General features: G+C 45.1%; 1 protein-coding gene across 1 annotated transcript in view; it reads left to right on the forward strand.

The window, feature by feature from the left end:
* Mtch2 (mitochondrial carrier 2) overlaps nucleotides 1-10,586 on the forward strand; it is a 27,185-nt gene extending 16,599 nt beyond the window's left edge. Inside the window, exons 9-13 of the mRNA XM_013030040.1 lie at nucleotides 394-487; nucleotides 1,932-1,979; nucleotides 5,078-5,145; nucleotides 7,209-7,284; nucleotides 10,102-10,586. Coding sequence (XP_012885494.1) covers nucleotides 394-487; nucleotides 1,932-1,979; nucleotides 5,078-5,145; nucleotides 7,209-7,284; nucleotides 10,102-10,188 — 373 coding nt within the window. The 3' untranslated portion in view covers nucleotides 10,189-10,586. The remainder of the gene's footprint in view (nucleotides 1-393; nucleotides 488-1,931; nucleotides 1,980-5,077; nucleotides 5,146-7,208; nucleotides 7,285-10,101) is intronic.
* The last annotated feature ends 9,647 nt before the right edge of the window (nucleotides 10,587-20,233 follow it).

Below are 20,233 nucleotides of genomic sequence, written 5' to 3' on the forward strand. Positions count from 1 at the left end.
AGCGCTCTACCACTTGAGCTACAGCGCCACTTCCGGTTTTCTGGTGGTTTATTGGAGATAGGAGTCTCACGGACTCTCCTGCCCAGGCTGGCTTTGAACCGCGATCCTCAGATCTCAGCTTCCTGAGTAGCTAGGATTACAGGCGTGAGCCACCAGCGCCCGGCGAACTTGTATTTTTAAAATGGGAGCAAATGTCATTTGAGGTTAGCCTCCAATATAGCTGTGTTAACCATACTGAACTAGGTATAGGGCTAGATTCTGGGGATTCATGTCTTTTCATTGCCCTTATTCAAAGGCAATGAAATCTCTTAATTCGGAGAACTGTTTGTATTGTGTGGCTTGTCCTTTAATGATCATATTATTGATTCTTGTTTTTATTGTGTCTTCATGCAGGGGTCTCATTCCTCGCCTCCTAGGTGACATCATTTCTCTGTGGCTCTGTAACTCCCTGGCCTACCTCGTCAACACCTATGCACTCGACAGTGGGGTAGGTGGTGACCTTGGTGAGATGCACTAGTGTGGGCTTTTCCTTTTTTTTTTTTTTTTATTCACTTGGCAGTCTTTTTAGAAGTCAGACCACAATTTGTAATATGCTAAACAGAGCATTGTTTGGCCTACAGTTATCAGTTGATTTTTTTCAAAGCCTGACCGTACTGTGTATCATAGAGGAGTGCCATCATTCCCTAAGGTGTGACTGCATTTTCCCAAGAGACGCAGCCCTGTCACTCACGGTGGGCGGCTTCAAGATCACTTTTTTGGGGGCCAGTCCTGGGGCTTGAATTGACGCCTGGCACAGTCCCTGAGCTTTCTTTTGCTCAAGGCTAGCACTCTACTACTTGAACCACAGCACCACTTCCAGCTTTTTCTGTTTATGTGGTACTGAAGAATCAAACCCAGGGCTTCATGCATGCTAGGCAAGCACTCTACCATTAAGCCACATTCCCAGCCAGCCCTCAAGATCACTTTTCTTTTTTTTTTTTGTCGGTCGTGGGGCTTGAACTCTGGGCCTGGACGCTGTCCCTCAGCTCTTCAGCTCAGGGCTAGTGCTCTACCACTTGAGCCACAGCACCACTTCTGGCTTTTTTCCACTAATGTGGTAATAAGGAATCGACCCTAGGGCCTCATGCATGCAAGGCAAGCACTCTACCACTGAGCCACCTTCCCAGCCCTCAAGATCACTTTTTTTTTTTTTTTTTTTTTGGTTGGTCATGGGGCTTGAACTCTGGGCCTGGGCGCTGTCCCTCAGCTCTTCAGCTCAAGGCAAGTGCTCTATCACTTGAGCTACAGCGCCACTTCCGGTTTTCTAGTGGTTTATTGGAGATAGGAATCTCACGGTCTTTCCTGCCCAGCCTGGCTTTGAACTGCAATCCTCAGATCTTAGCCTCCTGAGTAGCTAGGATTACAGGCATGAGCCACCCGTGCCCGGCTTCAAGATCACTTTTTTATTGATCCCTAATTTTACAGCATACAGTGAAGCAGAGGACAGTTACACAGTGTCTCCAGAGTTTTCTGTGTTATCTGGAATGTTAGGACACTCCTGTATTGGTCTTTGTAGAAACATCAGCCTGAGAGGTTTCAAGTCAACCTTTCCTAGAAGTTGTTTCCCTTGTTTCAGCAGTGTGGGGTATCTTTGTACATAGGCAACTCCATCACAAGGTGGAATATTGAACACACCAAGGAGTGTGAGTATAGTGATCGAACTTTGCCACAGCATCTTTCACAAAGCGAGCTCTATACAGAAAGTGAATTGTACCTTGGATGTACTATAAGCAAAAGTTTCCAGGAAATGGAAACAGTTTTCTGATCTAGGGCTTACTACTCTTGTTTTTGAAATAATGAGACTATAAGATATATTGGTATGCTTGTGAGCAATTCATTTACTATCAGCTTAATGTTTTGGTTTATTCTGATAAGCTCTTTTCCTGTTTTAGGTTTCTACCATGAATGAAATGAAAAGTTATTCCCAAGCTGTCACAGGAGTAAGTTTTTTTTATAATCTTCTTATTAACCTAGGAATAGTTTTGTTTTGTTTTTCGTTTAAACCAGGCCTGTTTGATCATTGCCTTAAAGCCAGCAGATGTCCCGCTGGACAGCTCCCTCACATTTGTTAATGTTTATCAGAGGTAAGATAATGCAGTTGATGTCTCACTGCATCAATACAGCCCACCTGGTTTGGTGCTGTTTGGCTTTCCAAGGGGATGTGTGAGCCACTATCCTGCTCATCCACTCCAGACAACTTCACCCTCTTTAATCTCTGGAGTCTTGGCAGTAGTTGACTAGTTTACTTTTATTTTTTTCTTTTGCCTGTACTGGGGCTTGAACTCAGGAGCTTGCTCTCCCCCTTGGCTCTTTCTGCTCACGGCTGACGCAGTACCACTTGAGCCACACATCCACTTCTAGCTTTTTGCTGGTTAGTTGGAAATGAGTCCTGTGGCCTTCTCTGCTTAGACTGGTTCTGAAACACACGCCTCAGAGCATAGCTTCCTGAGTAACTAGGATTATAGGTGTGAGCCACTAGCATTCAGTTTGGGGTTTCTGTTGTTGTTTGTGGTAGGCTTTGTTGTTGTTTTTGTTTTTATTTGAGGCAGGGTCTCACTGTGTTGCCCAGACTGATATTTATTTGTTTAGTGCCAGTCCTGGGGCTTGAACTCAGAGCCCAGGTGCTGTTTCTGAGCTGCTTTTTTTCTTTATTCTTTTTTTTTTTTTTTAATTGTGAAAATACTGTACAGAGGGGTTACAATTACATGGGTAAGATAATGAGCACATTTTTTTTTTTTTTTGGTTGGTCGTGGGACTTGAACTCTGGGCTTGGGCACTGTCCCTCAGCTCAAGGCGAGCGCTCTACCACTTGAGCTACAGCGCCACTTCCGGTTTTCTGGTGGTTTATTGGAGATAGGAGTCTCACGGTCTTTCCTGCCCGGGCTGGCTTTGAACCTCGATTCTCAGATCTCAGCCTCCTGAGTAGCTAGGATTACAGGCGTGAGCCACCGGCGCCCGGCCAATGAGCGCATTTCTTATCAAGCATGGTAGCCTCCTCCTTTGTTTCCCCTTCCCATCCCTTCGTATCCCCCCCATCCCCCCCACCAAAGTTGTAAAGTTCAACATAACGACTTGTAATCTCATTGTTGCAGTACGTCTTTCTGTATCCCTGTTTTAACGATTTGTTTTTTCCCTTCCCCTCCACATATACCAACATCATATATAGTGAGAGCAGGGATTATACCATGGGGGAGGGATATACAAAATAACAAAGATATAATCTTATATATATGTTAGAAAATTGCATGAAAGATCTTTTTTTTTTTATTTTTTGTCAGTCGTGGGGCTTGAGCTCTAGGCCTGGGAGCTGTCCCTGAGCAAGCAATGCAGCTCAAGGCTCATTGAGCTGATTTTTTTTTTTGGTCTGGTTGTGGGGCATGAACTCTGGGCCTAGATGCTGTCCCTCAGCTCTTCAGCTCAAGGCTAGCGCTCTACCACTTGAGCCACAGCACCACTTCCAGCTTTTTTCTTTTTGCTTATGTGGTTCTGAGGAATCAACCCCAGGGCCTCATGCATGTAAGGGACAAGCACTCTACCACTGAGCCACCTTCCCAGCCCTCATTGAGCTGATTTGTTTACCTCAGGGATAGAGCTCTATCATTTGAGCCATAGCTCTATGTCCAATTAATTTTTGCAGTTTATTGGAGATAATAGTCTCATGGACTTTCTGCCCTGGCTGGCTTCAAACAATGATCCTCAGAACTCAGCCTCCTAAGTAGCTAGGATTACAGACATGAGCCACTGGCGCCCAGCAGACCCTAGCTGATTTATTTTTGGGGGGTGGGAGGTAATGGGGCTTGAACTCAGTGCCTAAGTGCTGTCCCTGAGCTTTTCTGCTCAAACTAGGACTCTACCACAGCTATAGTTTGAGTTTTCTGGTGGTTAATTGTAGAAAAGAGTATCAAGGACTTTCTTTTTTTTTTTCTTTTTGGCCAGTCTAGGGCTTGAAATTGGGGCCTGGGCACTGTCCCTCAGCTCTTCAGCACTCTTACCACTTGAGCCACAGTGTCATTTCCGGTTTTTCTGGTGGTTTATTGGAGATAAGAGTCTCTCAAATTTTCCTGCCCGGGCTGGCTTTGAACTGCAATCCTCAGATCTCAGGCTCCTGAGTAGTTAGGATTACAGGCATGAGCCCCTAGCACCTGGCCCTCCAACTGATTTTTTGTTTTTGTTTTTGTTTTTTTTTGATCCGATCGTGGGGCCTGAACTCTGGGCCTGGGCACTGTCCCTTAGCTCTTTAGCTCAAGGCTTAGCACTCTACCACTTGAGCCACAACGCCACTTCCGGCTTTTTTTTTTGCTTATGTTGTGCTGAGGACTCAAACCCAGGGCCTCAGGCATGCAAGGCAAACACTCTACCACTGAGCCACCTTCCCAGCCCCTCCAACTGATTTTTAACTTAAGTAAACTTACCTCTGCCTTCTAAGTTGCTGGGATGATGAGCACATGCTACCAAACCTAGCCAGTAGTTGACTTTTCATTTCCATCGTCTTTGAAGGATGTTTATGCTTGTTTATGCTGTTATTTTCATCAGAAGTATTTTGAAATGTTTTATTTGTTTTTGTTTTTGTTTTTTGGGTCCAGTCATGGGGCCTGAACTCTGGGCCTGGGCGCTGTCCCTCAGCTCTTCAGCTCAAGGCTAGAGCTCTACCACTTGAGCCACAGCACCACTTCCGGCTTTTTTCTTTTTGCTTATGTGGTGCTGAGGAATCGAACCCAGGGCCTCATGCATGCAAGGCAAGCGCTCTACCACTGAGCCACCTTCGCAGCCCCTTGAAATGTTTTATTTGTATGTTACACTTTTTCCCCCGTAAATACTGTTCAGTTTTACTTAAATGAAGACCCAGTCCAAAGATTAAAGGAGTTCTCTGGTCTTCTGTTAAAATGTTATTAGTATAGTACAGGCATGTCCAGGCCCAAAAATGAGAGGCTTTCCAGGTACTGAAAAGCAAGGGAAGGGAAAGAGGAATTTAAGAACAACTCTGCTGTTCTTATATTAATAGTCTAATAACTTAGGTGTCTGTTTTGTCATTTTACAGTTCTTTGCCAGTATGTTGACCTATCCCTTTGTGCTTGTATCTAATCTTATGGCTGTCAACAACTGCGGGTAAGTACTTTGTATTCCTTTTAGTGTGTGTGTGTTTGCACATGTGCATGTGTGCATGCGTGGGTGTGTGTGCGCATGTGTATTTCTGAGGACTGAACTCAGGGCCTCATTCTAGGCAAATACTCTCTCACTGAGGTAGAGCCTCCTATCCCATCACCTGCATTTTTTTCTTTTCTTTTTTGCCAGTCTTGGGGCTTGAACTCAGGGCCTGGGCACTGTCTCTAAGCTTCTTTTGGTCAAAGATAACACTGTACCACTTGAGCCACAGTGCCACTTTTGGCTTTTTCTGTTTATATGGTACTGAGGAATCCATCCTAGGGCTTCATGCATGCTAGGCAAGCACTCTACTACTAAGCCACATTCCCAGCCCCCAACTGTATTTCTTATCCTGGTAGTTAGCTGATAGGCAGAGCAGTTCTATTAGAAATGTAGGCAGGGGCTAGAAAGGTAGCTCATTGTAGAGTGCATGTCTTTCATGCATAAGGCCTTGGGTTCGATTTCTCAGCACCACATAAGCAGAAAAAGCTGGAAGTGGTGCTATGACTCAAGTGATAGAGCACTAGCCTGAGCTGAAGAGCTGAGGGATAACACCCAGGTCCAGAGTTCAGGCCCCACAACTGACGTAAAAGAAATATAGGCAAAGGGGAAGTAAAGGTAGGTCTATTAAATTCCTGATTTTTTTTCTGTATGCTCCCAGCAATTTACTCATTTATTTATTTTGACAATACAGTTGTTTTGTTTTGTTTTGTGCTTGGCTTTGAACTCAGAACCTAGGCTCTGTCCCTGAGCTTTTTTGCTCAAGGCAGCACTCTACCACTTGAGCCATAGCTCCCACTTCTGGCTTTTTGGTAGTTAATAGGAAATGAGAGTCTCAGAGACTTTCTACCTGGGCTGGCTTTAAACTGATCCTCGGATCTCAGCCTTGAGTTGCTAGGATTACAGGAATGAGTCACAGGTGCTGCCTGGCTTTCGTTTTATGTGCTTTTGTTTTGTTTTGTTTTGTCATCGGGCTTGAACTTTGGGCCTGGGTGCTATACCTGAGCCCTTTAGCTCAAGGCTAGTGCTCTACCACTTGAGCCACAGCACTACTTCCGGCTTTTTCTGCTTATGTGGTGCTAAGGAATCAAACCCAGAGTCTAATGCAAGCAAGGCAAGCACTCTACCACTGAGCACCTTCCCAGCCCCATGCTTTTTTATTTTTAAAGTAGCTGTAACATGATAGCCCAGAATGTACTTGAAAAATTAGTTAGTTTTCTTTTCACAAAGAAGTGGTTTTGGATATTATCCAGTTAGGAACATATAGTCAGCAACACTTGAATCTCTTGTCATATTTGTGACAAGTTGGTTTGTAATTCTCTTACCCTGCTGATTAGTCATGATACTGCTATATTATAATATTTCATGTTTCCACTAATGAAAAAACCCTCCATGTCAAAAATAAGATTGAAGTTTGGGGGGGGCTGGGAATGTGGCTCAGTGGTAGAAGGCAGTGTTGTGCCTAACATGCATGAAGTCCTGGGTTCGATTCCTCACCACCACATTAACAAAAGGCTGGAAGTGGCACTGAGGCTCAAGTGGTAGAGTGCTATTCTTGAGCAAAAGAAGCTCAGGGACAGTGCTCAGGCCCTGAGTTCAAGCCCCAGGATTGGCAAAAAAAAAAAAAGATTGAAGTTTCTGTGTATTGTAAAATCTGCAGCATGCTTGATCTTCCTGCTGCTTTAATAGAATTCATTTTGTTAGCACTAAAACTGCCTCTCTGGCAGGAAATATTTCGTCAAAATTTATCAGACTCTCTTATTTTTTTTGGCCAGTCCTAGGGCTTGAACTCAGGGCCTAGGCACTGTCCCTGAGCTTCTTTTTGTTCAAGGCTAGTACTCTACCACTTAAGCCACAGGTCCACTTCCAGCTTTTCTGTTTATATAGTACTCAGGAACCGAACCCAGAGTTTCATGCATGCTAGGCAAGCACTCTACCACTAAGCCACATTCCCAGCTCCTGTCAAACTCTTGAGAGAACGTTTTGTAAACATTGGCATGACTAGCTAATCTTTTTTTCTCTTTCAGGCTTGCTGGTGGATCCCCTCCTTACTCCCCACTATATACTTCTTGGATAGATTGCTGGTACATGCTGCAAAAAGAGGTATTTCTACTTTGTGCTTGCATTTTGCTCTTATTTTCTTAAATAATGATTCATCACAATTGTTTACTCTTATAGTTTACTCTTTACTAATTGATGTGTTCTTTACAGTGTTCAAAAGTGACTCTAACATAATAATAAAATATGCTTAAAATTATCAGCAGATAAACTGAAGAATTTATAGCCAGGCACTGGTGGCTCACTTCTTTAATCCTAGCTGAATTTAGGAGGCTGAGATCTAAGGATCATGGTTCAAAGCCTGCCCAGGCAGGAATGTCTATGAGACTCTTATGTCCAATCAATCAATTAAAAAACTGGAAATGGAACTGTGGTCAAATGGTAGAGCGCTAGCCAAGAGCACAAAAGCTCGGGGACAGTGTCCAGACCCTGAATTCAAGCCCAGGACAGGCACATGAAAAAAGTTCTTTGCATCATTTTGTAGCATCAATGATACATTTTTTTAAAAGGCCTTTGTTCAGAAGGGTCAGACTCCCCAGCCTAGATTCTAAATGAAAAAGCCTAAGTGTTGATCCGAGCACATGCCCAAGAGGTCATTGTGTAAATCTGATCTCAGTGTAGACATACTGTGAACATTCTGCCTTACATTCTAGAAGTTAGACCTTTTTTTTTTCCTTCCCAGTGCTCTGGATCAAACCCAGGGATTGATTTATTTATCTACTTATCTATCTATGTATATATCTGTTGCTGGGTGCTGTCCCTAAGCTCCTTTTGCTCAGGCTTGTACTCTACCACTACTGCACCACTTCCAGCTTTTTCTGTGATTAATTGGAGATAAGAGTCTCACAGACTTTCCTACCCAGGCTGGCTTCACACAGCAATCCTCAGATCTCAGCTTCCTAAGTAGTTAGGATTATAGGTGTGAATCACCAGTGCTCAGCAAACCTAGGGAATTTTGTGGATAGTTTTCTAGTGTGATCCTCATTTGAAAGTTGGGAACTGGAGTTGTGATTCAGTGGTAGAATACCTGTCCAGCAAATGCAAGGCCCTAAGTTCAAACTCCAGTACCCTCCTCCCCCCCATAAAAGGAAAGATGGCCTTTCTTTACTTACTCTTAATTTTTACATGTTGCCATTTGACAAGACAATTTACAAATACAATATATCAGGGCGGGGAAGGGTGCTCAGTGGTAGATTGCTTGCCTCACATGCATGAGGCCAGGCCCTGAGTTCAATTCCTCAGCACCACATAAACAGAAAAAGCCAGAAGTGGCACTGTGAGCTGAAGAGCTGAGGGACAGCACCCAGGCCCAGAGTTCAGGCCCAACTACTGACAAAAACAACAACCAAGAAAAACGTACAAATACAATATATCTTGATGTATGTCACTCCTCTCAACATGTTCACCCATTCCTCCCTCTGCCTACTTTTTGTGTTTTACTTTGTATGCAGATATTCTGCCACCAAGCTATATCCTCCAACTCCTTTCTTTACTTTCTCTTCCTTTTGTGGGGGGGGCACCAGTCCTGGGACTTGAACTCAGCGCCGGGGCAGGCGCTCAAGGCAGGCACTCTACCACTTGAGCCACAGTACCATTTCCAGCTTTTCTGTCTATGTGGTACTGAGGAATCGAACCCAGGGCTTCGTGCATGCTAGGCAAGCACTCTACCATTAAGCCGCATTCCCAGCCCCTTTCTTTACTTTCTAATTGGCCCCCTGCTATGAGAAGAAAGTACAGCATGGGTTAGGTATCAGACTCACCTCACCCAGGAACAGTTGCTTCTCTGAGTGCTTGACAGATCAAATCAGGATTAGGCATTAGTTGTATGTGAGTCATAGTGCTAAGAGCTTTCTGTGGCATTCTGAAAATAACCATATGAACATTTACAATCTTGTTTCCCATAGGAAGAAATTAGGGTCAAGAGCATCTTAATGTCAGCTCTGTATACCAGGCTCTCGCAACCCATATGTGGGAATGCCAGGATTCAAACACAAGCTGTCTAGTCAGATGAGCTTAGAATGTTCTTACTATAATTGTAAGATTTTTTAAAGTTCTCCTTAGAAACCTGACCATTTCATTAAAAATACCAATAGTAAGTTGATTACTGGTGACCCATGCCTGTAATCTTAACAGAAGAAATTTCAGTAGACTCATTTCCAAAATTATCAGCAAAAATCGAGGCAGAAGATGTGGTTCAAGTGGTGCCAGCCTAGCAATTAAGTATGGAGGCTCAGAGTTCAAACCTCAGTACCACAAAGGAAAAAAAATCCCATAAATAATAGAGCACTTTCCTAGCCCTAGGTTTGTTTCCCAGCCCTTCAGGGGAGGAAAATAAAAAGGTATAAGCTACACTTCCTTGAGTGTTTGGACCCTGTTGTAAATAACTTACATTTATTGACACATAGGACAATCCAGGAAGTGCTGAAGCCCATATCCATCGTGAGTGTTCTGAGTGCCAAGAAACTCTCCCTTGTGGATGAGAAACATTTGTTAGGGGGTGAGAATGTGGCCTAGTGGTAGATTACTTGTTTAGCATGCATGAAGCCCTGGGTTGTATTCCTCAGTATCACTCACGCAGAAAAAGCTGGAAGTGGCTCTGTGGCTCAAGTGGTAGAGTGCTAGGCTTGAGTAAAAGACGCTCAGGGACAGTGACCAGGCCCTGAGTTCAAGCCCCAGGACTGACAAGAAAAGCACTTGTTAATTCTATAGTAGCTCAGGCTATTCATTATTGGTGGTCCCAGCTCTGTTTCTGTCATTTTAATCATGTCCCCCAGAAACATGACCAATTAGATCTCTGCTGATTTGGATTAATTGACCTTATCTTTCTGCCAGACTTTATTTCTGTCTTGTTTTGTTTTCCAGGGAAATATGAGCCGAGGAAATAGCTTGTTTTTCCGGAAGGTCCCCTGTGGGAAGACTTATTGTTATGACCTGAGAATGTTAATTTGAAGATGTGGGGCAGGGACAGTGACATTTCTATAGTCCCAGATGCACAGAATTATGGGAGAGAATGTTGATTTCTATACAGTGTGGCGCGCTTTTTTAATAATCATTTAATCTTGGGAAAATGGAGGTGATTGGTGTCTGCCTTTTTTGTTCTTTTTCCCAGCACAACATCCTTTACCACTGATACTCCCCCTGTAGTTATTCTGGATTGGGACGTTTTTGCTCTAGATTCTTGTTTTACTTAAACAGAAAAAAAAAATTTGTATTTTCCTTTAGGAACAAGCAGGTGGTCATGTGATTTGAGTCCTAATTTAAGACTTCATAAAATGAAGAATAGAATGCCAGTAAGAAAGACTAACTCTGTAAACCCTAAGAGAATTAAAAGGACCTGCTGTGTAGGAGGTTATGAATTGCCTTTTCTTAAGTAGACCCTAAACATCGGCAGCACGCACCAGCCTGCCGCCCGTTGTGTGCTTCTAAGCATGGTCGGTGAACCGTATCTCTCATACTTCCCAAACATGCCGTGTTAAACTTCCATAGCAAAGCTCTACATGAAGGCTGCACACCTTCAGTGTATTATTATAAAGGAAAACCTTGCCACCAACCACAAAGACAAAGGACATCCAAGAATAAGCAAAAATTGGAGAGTAAGTATGATGGCTTTTCTCCCCCTCCCCCCAAAGAAGTTTGCTTTCACATGAAATGTGAAGACAGATACTACAGCAGCACCCCCTAGACGCCATCATTAGATGTTCTCATTGTGTATAGGCTTTTGTTCCTAAAGTTTTTGTTTTGTTTCCTTTTTTCATTGCAGGAGGTGAGTAGTTCATTTTTTCATTCCTGATGACACCTTGGTAGGTGTATTTGTAAATCTGTATCTGGTAATGTGGATCTAAGTCCACAGAGCACTTAGGAGACCATCCACCCGCATGTCATACCCACAGCCAGGCATGTTACTTGTCATTTATGGGAGGAAAACTCACTTCAGAAGGACAAAATTCAACTCAAGCAGAAAGCTCTTATTTTACTCAGGCCTTTTAAAAGCAAATGAGAAAGCCTATGGTTTTACTTATTTAAATAATTCACTGGTACTTTGCCAAATGAGTAAGCACTTAATTTGCTGCTTCTAAACTTCTCTATCAGAGCGGCAGTGTCCATAATATTAGACAGCATGAGCACGCAGGGTCTTAACTCCCTTCCGCTCATGAGTAGCTTAGCTTGAAATGTCTTTGATGTAAAAAGTACTTTGTCTCAAAAAGTAATGTAAATTTTATATTCTATTCAATATTATCTGCATTGTTTTAATATAAAAATGTTTTGCATTACCTACTTTTTTCTCCCAAAACTCTTCAAGTAAAGATGATCTAGGAAAATGTGCCATGTTTATCCTGTGGCGTCTGTGCACATACATATCTGCCTGTTCCTCGCATGTCTGGTGATGATAACAAATCTACCACTAGAGGGCAGCAAGGCTCTGTCCACCAAGGTGGGTTGCTCAGTCAGAGTACTAATATAGTACATGGTGCTGGAGAGGGAGTTCAATGGTAGAGGGCCTGGGTTCAATCCTCAGCACTGAAGAAAAAAGTCTTGTTCCATACAATGTTTACATTGAGGGGGGGAGGGTATAACCTATGAACTGCCATAAAATTATGAGCTTTAACATAAAAGTCTGACATATAGGTATCTCAACTTCTTGGGAGGTAGAGATAGGACCAATAGGATTGCTGTTCAAGATCAGCCTTAGGCAAAAAAAAGTTAACAAGAATCATCCCAGCTGGGTGCTGATAGCTGATGGCTGAAATCCTAGCTAGTCAGGAAGCTGAGATCTGAGGATTGCAATTCAAAACCAGCCTAGGCAAGAAAGTGGTTATCTCCAATTAGCCAGCAGCAAGCCAGAAGTGAAGCTGTGGCTCAAATAATAGAGCACTAGCCTTGAGCAATGAAAGCTCAGGGACAGCACCTATGCCCTGAATTCAAGCCCTAGGTCCTGCACATACACAAACCCAATCACAAAGAGCCAGGTACTGATAGAGCCTGCCTGTAATCCTAGCTACTCAGGAGGCTGAGATCTGAGGATCATGGTTCAAAGCCAGCCTGGGCAGGGAAGTCTATGAGCCTCCTATCTCCAATTAACCACCAGAAAACCAGAAGTGGTGCTGTGGCTCAAGTGGTAGAGCTCTAACTTGAGCAAAAAAGCTCAGGAACAGTACCCAGGCTCTTGAGTTCAAGTCCCATGACACCAGAAAGAAGAAGAAAAAAAAAAAACAGCTAGCCAGCATGGTTACTCACTGTAATTCCAGCTACAATGGAGGTATAGGTAGGATTGAGGTTCAAGGCTAGCCCTGGGGGGGGGGGGAGCAAAAGGACCTTATCTGAAAAACAACTAAAGGAGGGCTGGGAAGGTGGCTAGTGGTAGAGCGCTTGCCCTGCATGCATGAGACCCTGGGTTTGATTCCTCAGCACCATATAGGCAGAAAAAGCTGGAAGTGGTGCTGTGGCTCAAGTGGTAGAGCGCTAGCCTTGAGCTGAAGAGCTGAGGGACAGCACCCATACCCAGAGTTCGGGCCCCATGACCAACAAAAAAAAAATCGAAGGCTGTACGGCTTGGGTTACATATAACAATACCCTGTCTCAGAGAAAAAAGCCTAACTGGGCTTTAAGAAAATTAGCTGTCTAAGTAGCAATAATAAAAGAGGTGAAGGTGATTAGTTTAAGGTACTGTGACAGGTAAATGGCAAGAAGAGGAACACATTGAAAAGTAACTGTCAAGCTTCTGTAAGTTTCTTCACAATTTTTGGTAAGGTTCTTATCCCCATTTAAAAATACAGAAAATCACCAGGTGCCTAGTGGTGCATGCCTATAATCCTAGCTACTTAGGATGCTGAAGTCTAGGATCCTGGTTTAAAGCCAGCCCAGCAGGAACATGAACATGTGTGAGACTGGTCTCCAGTTAACCATCAGTGACACTGTGGTTCAAGTGATGGAGCACTCACCTTGAGCTGAAGATCTCAGGGACAGCTCCCAGGCCCCACAACCAACAAAAAAAATTAGGTAGGTAGGTGGATGGATGGATGATAGAAAAGCAGGTTCAGATAGCAAATATAGTTGGATTCAAGGTAATTCTAATGCTTCATGATAATAAAATGCTGAGAAAGTGATCAATAAGCCAATGTATAATCTTTACATATGATCAAAAAGGTCTTGCATTTGTAGTCAGAACAGTGAACCCCAAAGTAAGCAGCTGAAAACAGAAGAGATCACCACTACTTTTCTAGGTTATAATGGTGTGTGGGGGTGAAAGGCTAAACAGTGTGTCAAGGGTTTCTCTAAAGCATGCCATCCGTTCAGCGGATTGAGGTTCTAATAGATTTGTATAGTAATGTTTATTGCAAGTGACCTGAGCCCCAATGCCTCTTGGGATTCTTCTAAAATGCCCTTGTCTGTATGGGCTGGCTCGGGCTGCCTCCCTAGGTGCATAAGAAAGTCTAGCGGGGGGCTGGGAAGGTGGCTCAGTGGTAGAGCGCTCGCCTTGCATGCCTGAGGCCCTGGGTTCGATTCCTCAGCACCACAGTGCCCTGAGTTCAAACCCCAGAAGTGGCAAAGAAAAGAAAAGCCAGGGGCTGGGAAGGTGGCTCAGTGGTAGAGCGCTTGCCTTGCATGCCTGAGGCCCTGGGTTCGATTCCTTAGCACCACATAAGCAAAAAGAAAAAAGCCAGAAGTGGCTCAATTGGTAGAGCGCTAGCCTTGAGCCGAAGACTGAGGGACAGCGCTCAGGTCCAGAGTTCAGGCCTCACGACCAGACCCCCCCCCCAAAAAAAAGAAAGTAGCAGGGGGCTGGGAAGGTGGCTCAGTGGTAGAGCGCTCGCCTTGCATGCATGAAGCCCTGGGTTCAATTCTTCAGCACCACATAAGCAAAAAGAAAAAAGCCGGAAGTGGTGCTGTGGATCAAGTGGTAAAGCTAGCCTTGAGCTGAAGAGCTGAGGGACAGTACCCAGGCCCAGAGTTCAGGCTCCACGACTGGACCCAAAAAAATTTTTTAAAAAAGTCTAGCAGGGACTTCTGTTTTTCAGAAGTAAGAAAAACAAGGTTTTTATCTCCTGGTCGCACATGTTTAGGTTTATCTGAAGACACTGCTGGAAGAGGTAGCCAGCGATCCCAGCTGGGAGGAAGAGGCAAGAAGGATCATGAGTTGAAGGCCTGTCTGGGAAGTTGGCAAGACCCTGTCTCAAAAATTAAACAAGCCAGGTGCTGGTGGCTCATACTATAATCTTAGTTACTGAGGAGACTGAGATAAGACGTGCATTCAGAGCCATCCCTGACAGACCCGTGTTAGACAAACCCAGTTAGCCATCAGAAAGCCTTCACAGAGTAGAGTGGAAGTATGGCTCAAATGGTAGAGAACCCGCCATGAGTGAAAAATCTCAGTGAACTGAGGGCAGTTCAAATGCGCGTGCACCCCCCCCCCACACACACACACAGAGTAGACAAAAGGGCTAGGTAGAGCACTTGGCTGTGCAGGAGAAACACACAAATAACTTCCCCCTTTCTGTTGATCCTCCGTCGTTTTTAGATGAAGAGTCCAAAGTCTCTATTCTGATTTTTGTCCCAGGTGGAAAGGTAAGAGGTTCTTTGCCATCAACCAAAAAACAGGTTCTTCTTGGGTAAATCTCAGGTTTTCCCTCCAGCCAACTTTGCCGTGACAGCTTCCTCTTCCACTGCTGCCACGCCGCGGCCTCGGAGGGTGTGAGTCTGCACATGCCCCTAGACGGACTGCCATCTCCCACGGCTGTGAAACAAAATGCCTCGGCTTCTGAGTAAAAGTCAGGACCCCAAATCACTTGTCAAAACACCAGCTAGGCAAATTTCATGTCAAAACATGTCCTAAAACCAACTTGGCACAAACCTGAAGAATATTTTCAAATAGAGGATGGCTTCAGAGATCGGTAAGACAAAGTAGTAGGCAGGGACAGTTGTGATCTGAAGTACTCAGAAAACATGAAGCCTCTTGAGGTGGTCAGATGAGGACCAAACTTTCCCCCTCAGGCTGGGAGAGTGGCTCAAAGGATAAAGCGCTTGCCTCCCCAGTACTTCGAAAAACTAAACTGGCTCGCTCTCTAAATGACAATGACAACATGGATGGCAGAAAGTTTCATAACATCCACTTCTGTCTCCCAAAGATAACCAAAAGAGTTGTCTATCCCTCGGTAGTACCACATTTCCATGGAAAATCTATTAGGTACTGCCTTTCACTCCAAACAGTAGCATCAACAGCCAGAGGGCAAGTCCCAAAACTACACCTACTCTCTGTTGCCATCCCTTCCGGAGCCCTGCCCTCCTGGCCACGGAAAGGGGTGAGAATGTCCTTTGGCTAAAAACAAGAAGAGAAGAGGAAAATGGAAACAGAACCACACCTCCTTCCAGACAGCTCACCTCCCACTGGAATTCAGAATCTCCTGCTTCTCCCTCCCCAGAGGAGCCCACACTGGGTTTATAAATGCAGCTGTCGAGTATTAAAGAGAGCTTGAGCAAAGCCCAGGGCTAGGGGTAGTGGAGGACACCAAGGTTAGAGGTGAATGTCGCTGTGTTGTGTGCTATTATTTCTTGTCTTCTGAGAGAGATGCAAAAGGACAAGAACATAAGCCCTGTTGGGTTAAATGGAACAATACGCAACCTAGCAACATCTGCTGCATATAAAAGGCTGCTTACTGAAAATCTGAAATGCTCTGGTGACTGCCGCTGAGCAAACGCAGAAGCCAGGGGACGCTGGCGCTCAGCACCACGGGACCCATGGAGGAAAACTGAAGCCTGGCAGTAGAATCACAAGCCTGCATGCAAGGGGCCAGGGACTTGGCGTTTCAAAACTAGGGTAGTGGGAGATGCAGTGCTGGAACAGGAGCAATTCGTAGCCCCGGTAGCTGTGACCCTGGACAAGTTACTTGTCGTTTCTTTGTTTTGGGTTTTTTATGTGTATGAGAGAGGGAGTCCTGAGGCTTGAACTCAGGGCCTGGGTGCAGTCCCGGAGCTTTCTGGATCAACGTCAGTGCTCTACCACTTGAGGCACTCTTTCACTGTTCCACTTCTGGCTCTTTTTTTGGTGGTTAATCGGAGATGATAATCTCACAGAGGGGCTGGGAAGGTGGCTCAGTGGTAGAGTGCTTGCCTTGCGTCCTTGAGGCCCTGGGTTCGATTCCTCAGCACCACATAAGAAAAAAGAAAAAAGCCGGAGGTGGCGCTGTGGCTCAAGTGGTAGAGCGCTAGCCTTGAGCTGAAGAGCTGAGGGACAGCACCCAGGCCCAGAGTTCAGGCCCCACAACCGGACCCACCCCCCAAAAAAGAAAAAGCTCAGGGACAGTGTCCAGGCCCTGAGTTCAAGCTCCAGGACTGGCCAAAAAATTTTTTTAATGTTTAGAAATGGAGAGAAGGGACTGGGAAGGTGGCTCAGTGGTAGAGTGCTTGCCTTGCATGCATGAGGCCCTGGGTTCGAATCCTCAGCACCACATAAGCAGAAAAAGCCAGAAGTGGCACTGAGGCTCAGGTGGTAGAGCACTATCCTTGAGCTAAAGAGCTGAGGGACAGTGCCCAAGCTCAGAGTTCTGGCCTCACAACCAACCAAAACAAAACTGGAAAGGATATTTTATGGATGTGGACAAAGCCACTGAATTAGTGGAGGCTAAGGCAGTTGAAGATGAGTGGGATTATATCTCTGACTGTCCTAACCCTTCTCCAAGGCTGTAGTTCTGCCATATCATGAGTACCCACAAAAGTCTAGCACATAATAGATGCTCAACAATACTTGTTTGTTTTTTTTAACTGTATTTTTTTTGTCTTTTCTTTTCTTTTTTTTTTTGGTACTGGGGATCAAACCCAGGACGTTGCACTTGCTAGGCAAGCGCTTTGCCACTGAGCTACATCCCAGCCCTCAACAAATACTTGTTGAATGAATGTCCAACTGACCCAGAGATGAACCTGCCAACTGTCCTTCAGGATCCTGAAACTGAGTTCTATCTCAGTCTCTCTTCCCAGACTTCTAAGGATGCTCACACTCACAAAAGCCTAGTAACACAGCATCACTGTATTTCTACTGTGGTAAAGCCCACCAGGTGACCCAACCCCTCCCCTGCTTCTAAAAAGTCACTGCTAGATTCTCAGAAAAGCTTCTTCATCTGTCATTCCCCCTTGAACCCTGCCACCTTGGTGCATCATCGCTGCCCAGCTGTTGTGGCAGCTTCTATCTGCCCTTCCTGCCACCAGGGCCAGGTAGGAGGCAGTAGATAAAGCAGGAGCTCTACAGAGCAGCAACCATGTGACGTCCTATCAGTGGCTGCCACTTTCTCCTGCCTACCCCTAGCTAGTGGCAAAAGACAAAACCCTTTTCTGACTCACATTTCTTAAGACTTCTCACTCCAACTTCCTTAATCCTTCACCCTGAGCCGAAGTCCCAGAGCCCCCACTCTGTAGCCTCCTCTGTGCTGATGTCCGTGTCCCTCTGACAGCTGCCATCGGTCTGTGTGATCTTCCACGTCAGCCTTGCGCAGGAGGAGCCGAGCTGAGAGACGAGGCTATTTATAAGTGGAAAGTGGGTGTACAGTTCTGCAGTCACAAATGTTTTAAACAAGGCTAATTCCACCTCTACAGTTGAGTTTTGAAAATCCTGTCCACCCCCTATTTCTCAACTTTCCCCAAAGCCTGGAAGAGCCACAATAAACCTCGGTAGCTGAGAAAAATGGCATGATCATGTATACACTGGGCATTTGTAGGCACCTACTGAGAGGCTGGGGCTGGAACTCTCTAACAAGCACAAAACTCTGGATCCAATCTCCAGAACAGGGAGAGAAAAAGAAATGGAGAAAAAGCTGTGGATGTACCATCCAATCATAAAATGCTAATGGCCATTAGCTCCAAATCCTAACCATAAGACAAAATATACCCCCCACTTTAGCATAGAAAAGTGAAGTTCAGAGAAATTCATTGATTTGCCCAGGTTGGCAAACAACAAAGCCAGAGTTCATACCTGGGCCTGCAGGTGTGTGAAATTTCTATTAACACACCACGTACGCACATTGAGTCCTAGTCTTACTTGTATCATATTAGAGTGGTTCTTATACAAATAGAAAGGAAAGTGGGAGGCTAGGAAAGTGGGAGAGCAAAGCCCTGGGTTCAATCCCCAGTACCCAGGGGAAAATAGTGAAATACAAAATTACATGGAAGGGAACTGGCTTTCGTTTCGTTTTGTTTTTAGAGACAGGGTAGCCCAGGTTGACCTTGAACATAAAATCATCTTGCCTCAACATCCCAAGATGTGAGCCACCATGGTCATCTCATGACTTTATTATAACAACGAAATGATCAACCTTGTGTACTACAATTACACACTCAGAAACCCAGCTTAAATGACTTAACTAACATAAGGAATATAGCTAAGCACCCGTGGCTCACTCCTGTAATCCTTGAAATCAGTGTTATCACAATTCAGAGCCAGACACAGCAGAAAAGTCTTCAAGGCTATGTGTGCAACCAGCAAAATCCTGGACTGGAGGCATAGATCATCTGCAGTGAGCAAAGTAACCTGAGCAAGCCAGAGTTCAAGCCAGAGGACTAGCACAAAAGGAATTTATTGGCCAAATAACAAAAATGGCCAGTTGCTTAGTGGTTAAAACAAGGACATCAGGAACTTGCCTTGGGTCTGCTTACCTCTGCCTGGGCCCCCTCTCAGGAAGGATCTGTCTGCATGGTGAGAAGATGCCAGGGCTGAGGGTATGGCTCAAGTGGGAGAGAACCTGCCTAACAAGCCCTGAGTTCCAACCCTAGTACTGGTCAAAAAAATAAAGAAGATGGCAACAGACAAGTCCAGTCACATGGCTTCTTAGAACTTAAAGTTTCAGAGAAAGCAAGTATCTCCTCAGAGAACGCCAGTAAAAATCCCCAGGAGTGCCAGGCGCCCGTGGCTCATGCTTGTAACCCTAGCTACTCAAGAAGTTGAGATCAGGCTGGGAATGTAGCTTAGTGGTAGAGTGCGTGCCTAGCATGAATCAAGCTCTGGGGTTCAATTCTTCAGTACTACATAAGCAGAAAAAGTCAGAAGTGGCACTGTGGCTCAAATAGTAGAGTGCTAGACTTGAGCAAAAGAAGCTCAGGGACAGTGCCCTGAGATCAAGCCCCAGTTCAAGCTGAGATATGAGGATCAAAGTATGAAGCCAGCCTGGGCAGGAAAGTCTTATCTCCACTAAACTATCAAAAAAACTGGACGGGCTGGGAGGTGGCTCAGTGGTAGAGTGGTAGAGTGCTTGCTTTGTATGCATGAGGACCTGGGTTCGATTCCTCAGCAACACATAAACAAAAAAAAGTTGGAGGTAGTGCTGTGGCTCAAGTGGTAGAACTCTAGCCTTGAGCTGAAGAGCTAAGGGTATGTCGGTTGTGGGGCTTGAACTCTGGGCCTGGACGCTGTCCCTCAGCTCTTCAATTCTAGCCGAGTGCTCTACCATTTGAGCCACAGTACCACTTCTGGTCTTCTGGTGGTTAACTAGAGATAAGAGTCTCATGGACTTTCCTGCCTGGGTTGGCTTTGGACAGCGATCCTCAGGAAAGATCCCTGACACATCCAGGGAGAACCCTTCCTTTGCACTTCTAGGCTCCAGTCCCTTGGCACCCCACTCGCCCTGTTCGCACACACTGCCACTGTTGAGAGACAAAGCTAATATTTAGGTATCAGAATCGGGCTTCCAGAATCCATTGAAACAGTGGGCTGAAACCAGCAGGATGATATTTTAAAAATAAATAAATAAGTAGGGGCTGGGAAGGTGGCTCAGTGGTAGAGTGCTTGCCTTGAGCTGAAGAGCTCAGGGGCAGCATCCAGGCCCACAACTGACAAAAAAGAAAAAAGAAAGGAAGAAAGAAAGAAGAAAGAGAGAGAGAGAGAAAGAAAGAAAAAGATCCGCATTTGGCTTTTTTTTTTTTTTTTTTGGTCCGGTCGTGGGGCCTGAACTCTGGGCCTGGGCGCTGTCCCTCAGCTCTTCAGCTCAAGGCTAGCACCCTACCACTTGAGCCACAG

The sequence above is a fragment of the Dipodomys ordii genome, unplaced genomic scaffold, assembly GCF_000151885.1.
Source record: "Dipodomys ordii isolate 6190 unplaced genomic scaffold, Dord_2.0 Scaffold125, whole genome shotgun sequence".
NCBI classification, from domain to species: domain Eukaryota; kingdom Metazoa; phylum Chordata; class Mammalia; order Rodentia; family Heteromyidae; genus Dipodomys; species Dipodomys ordii.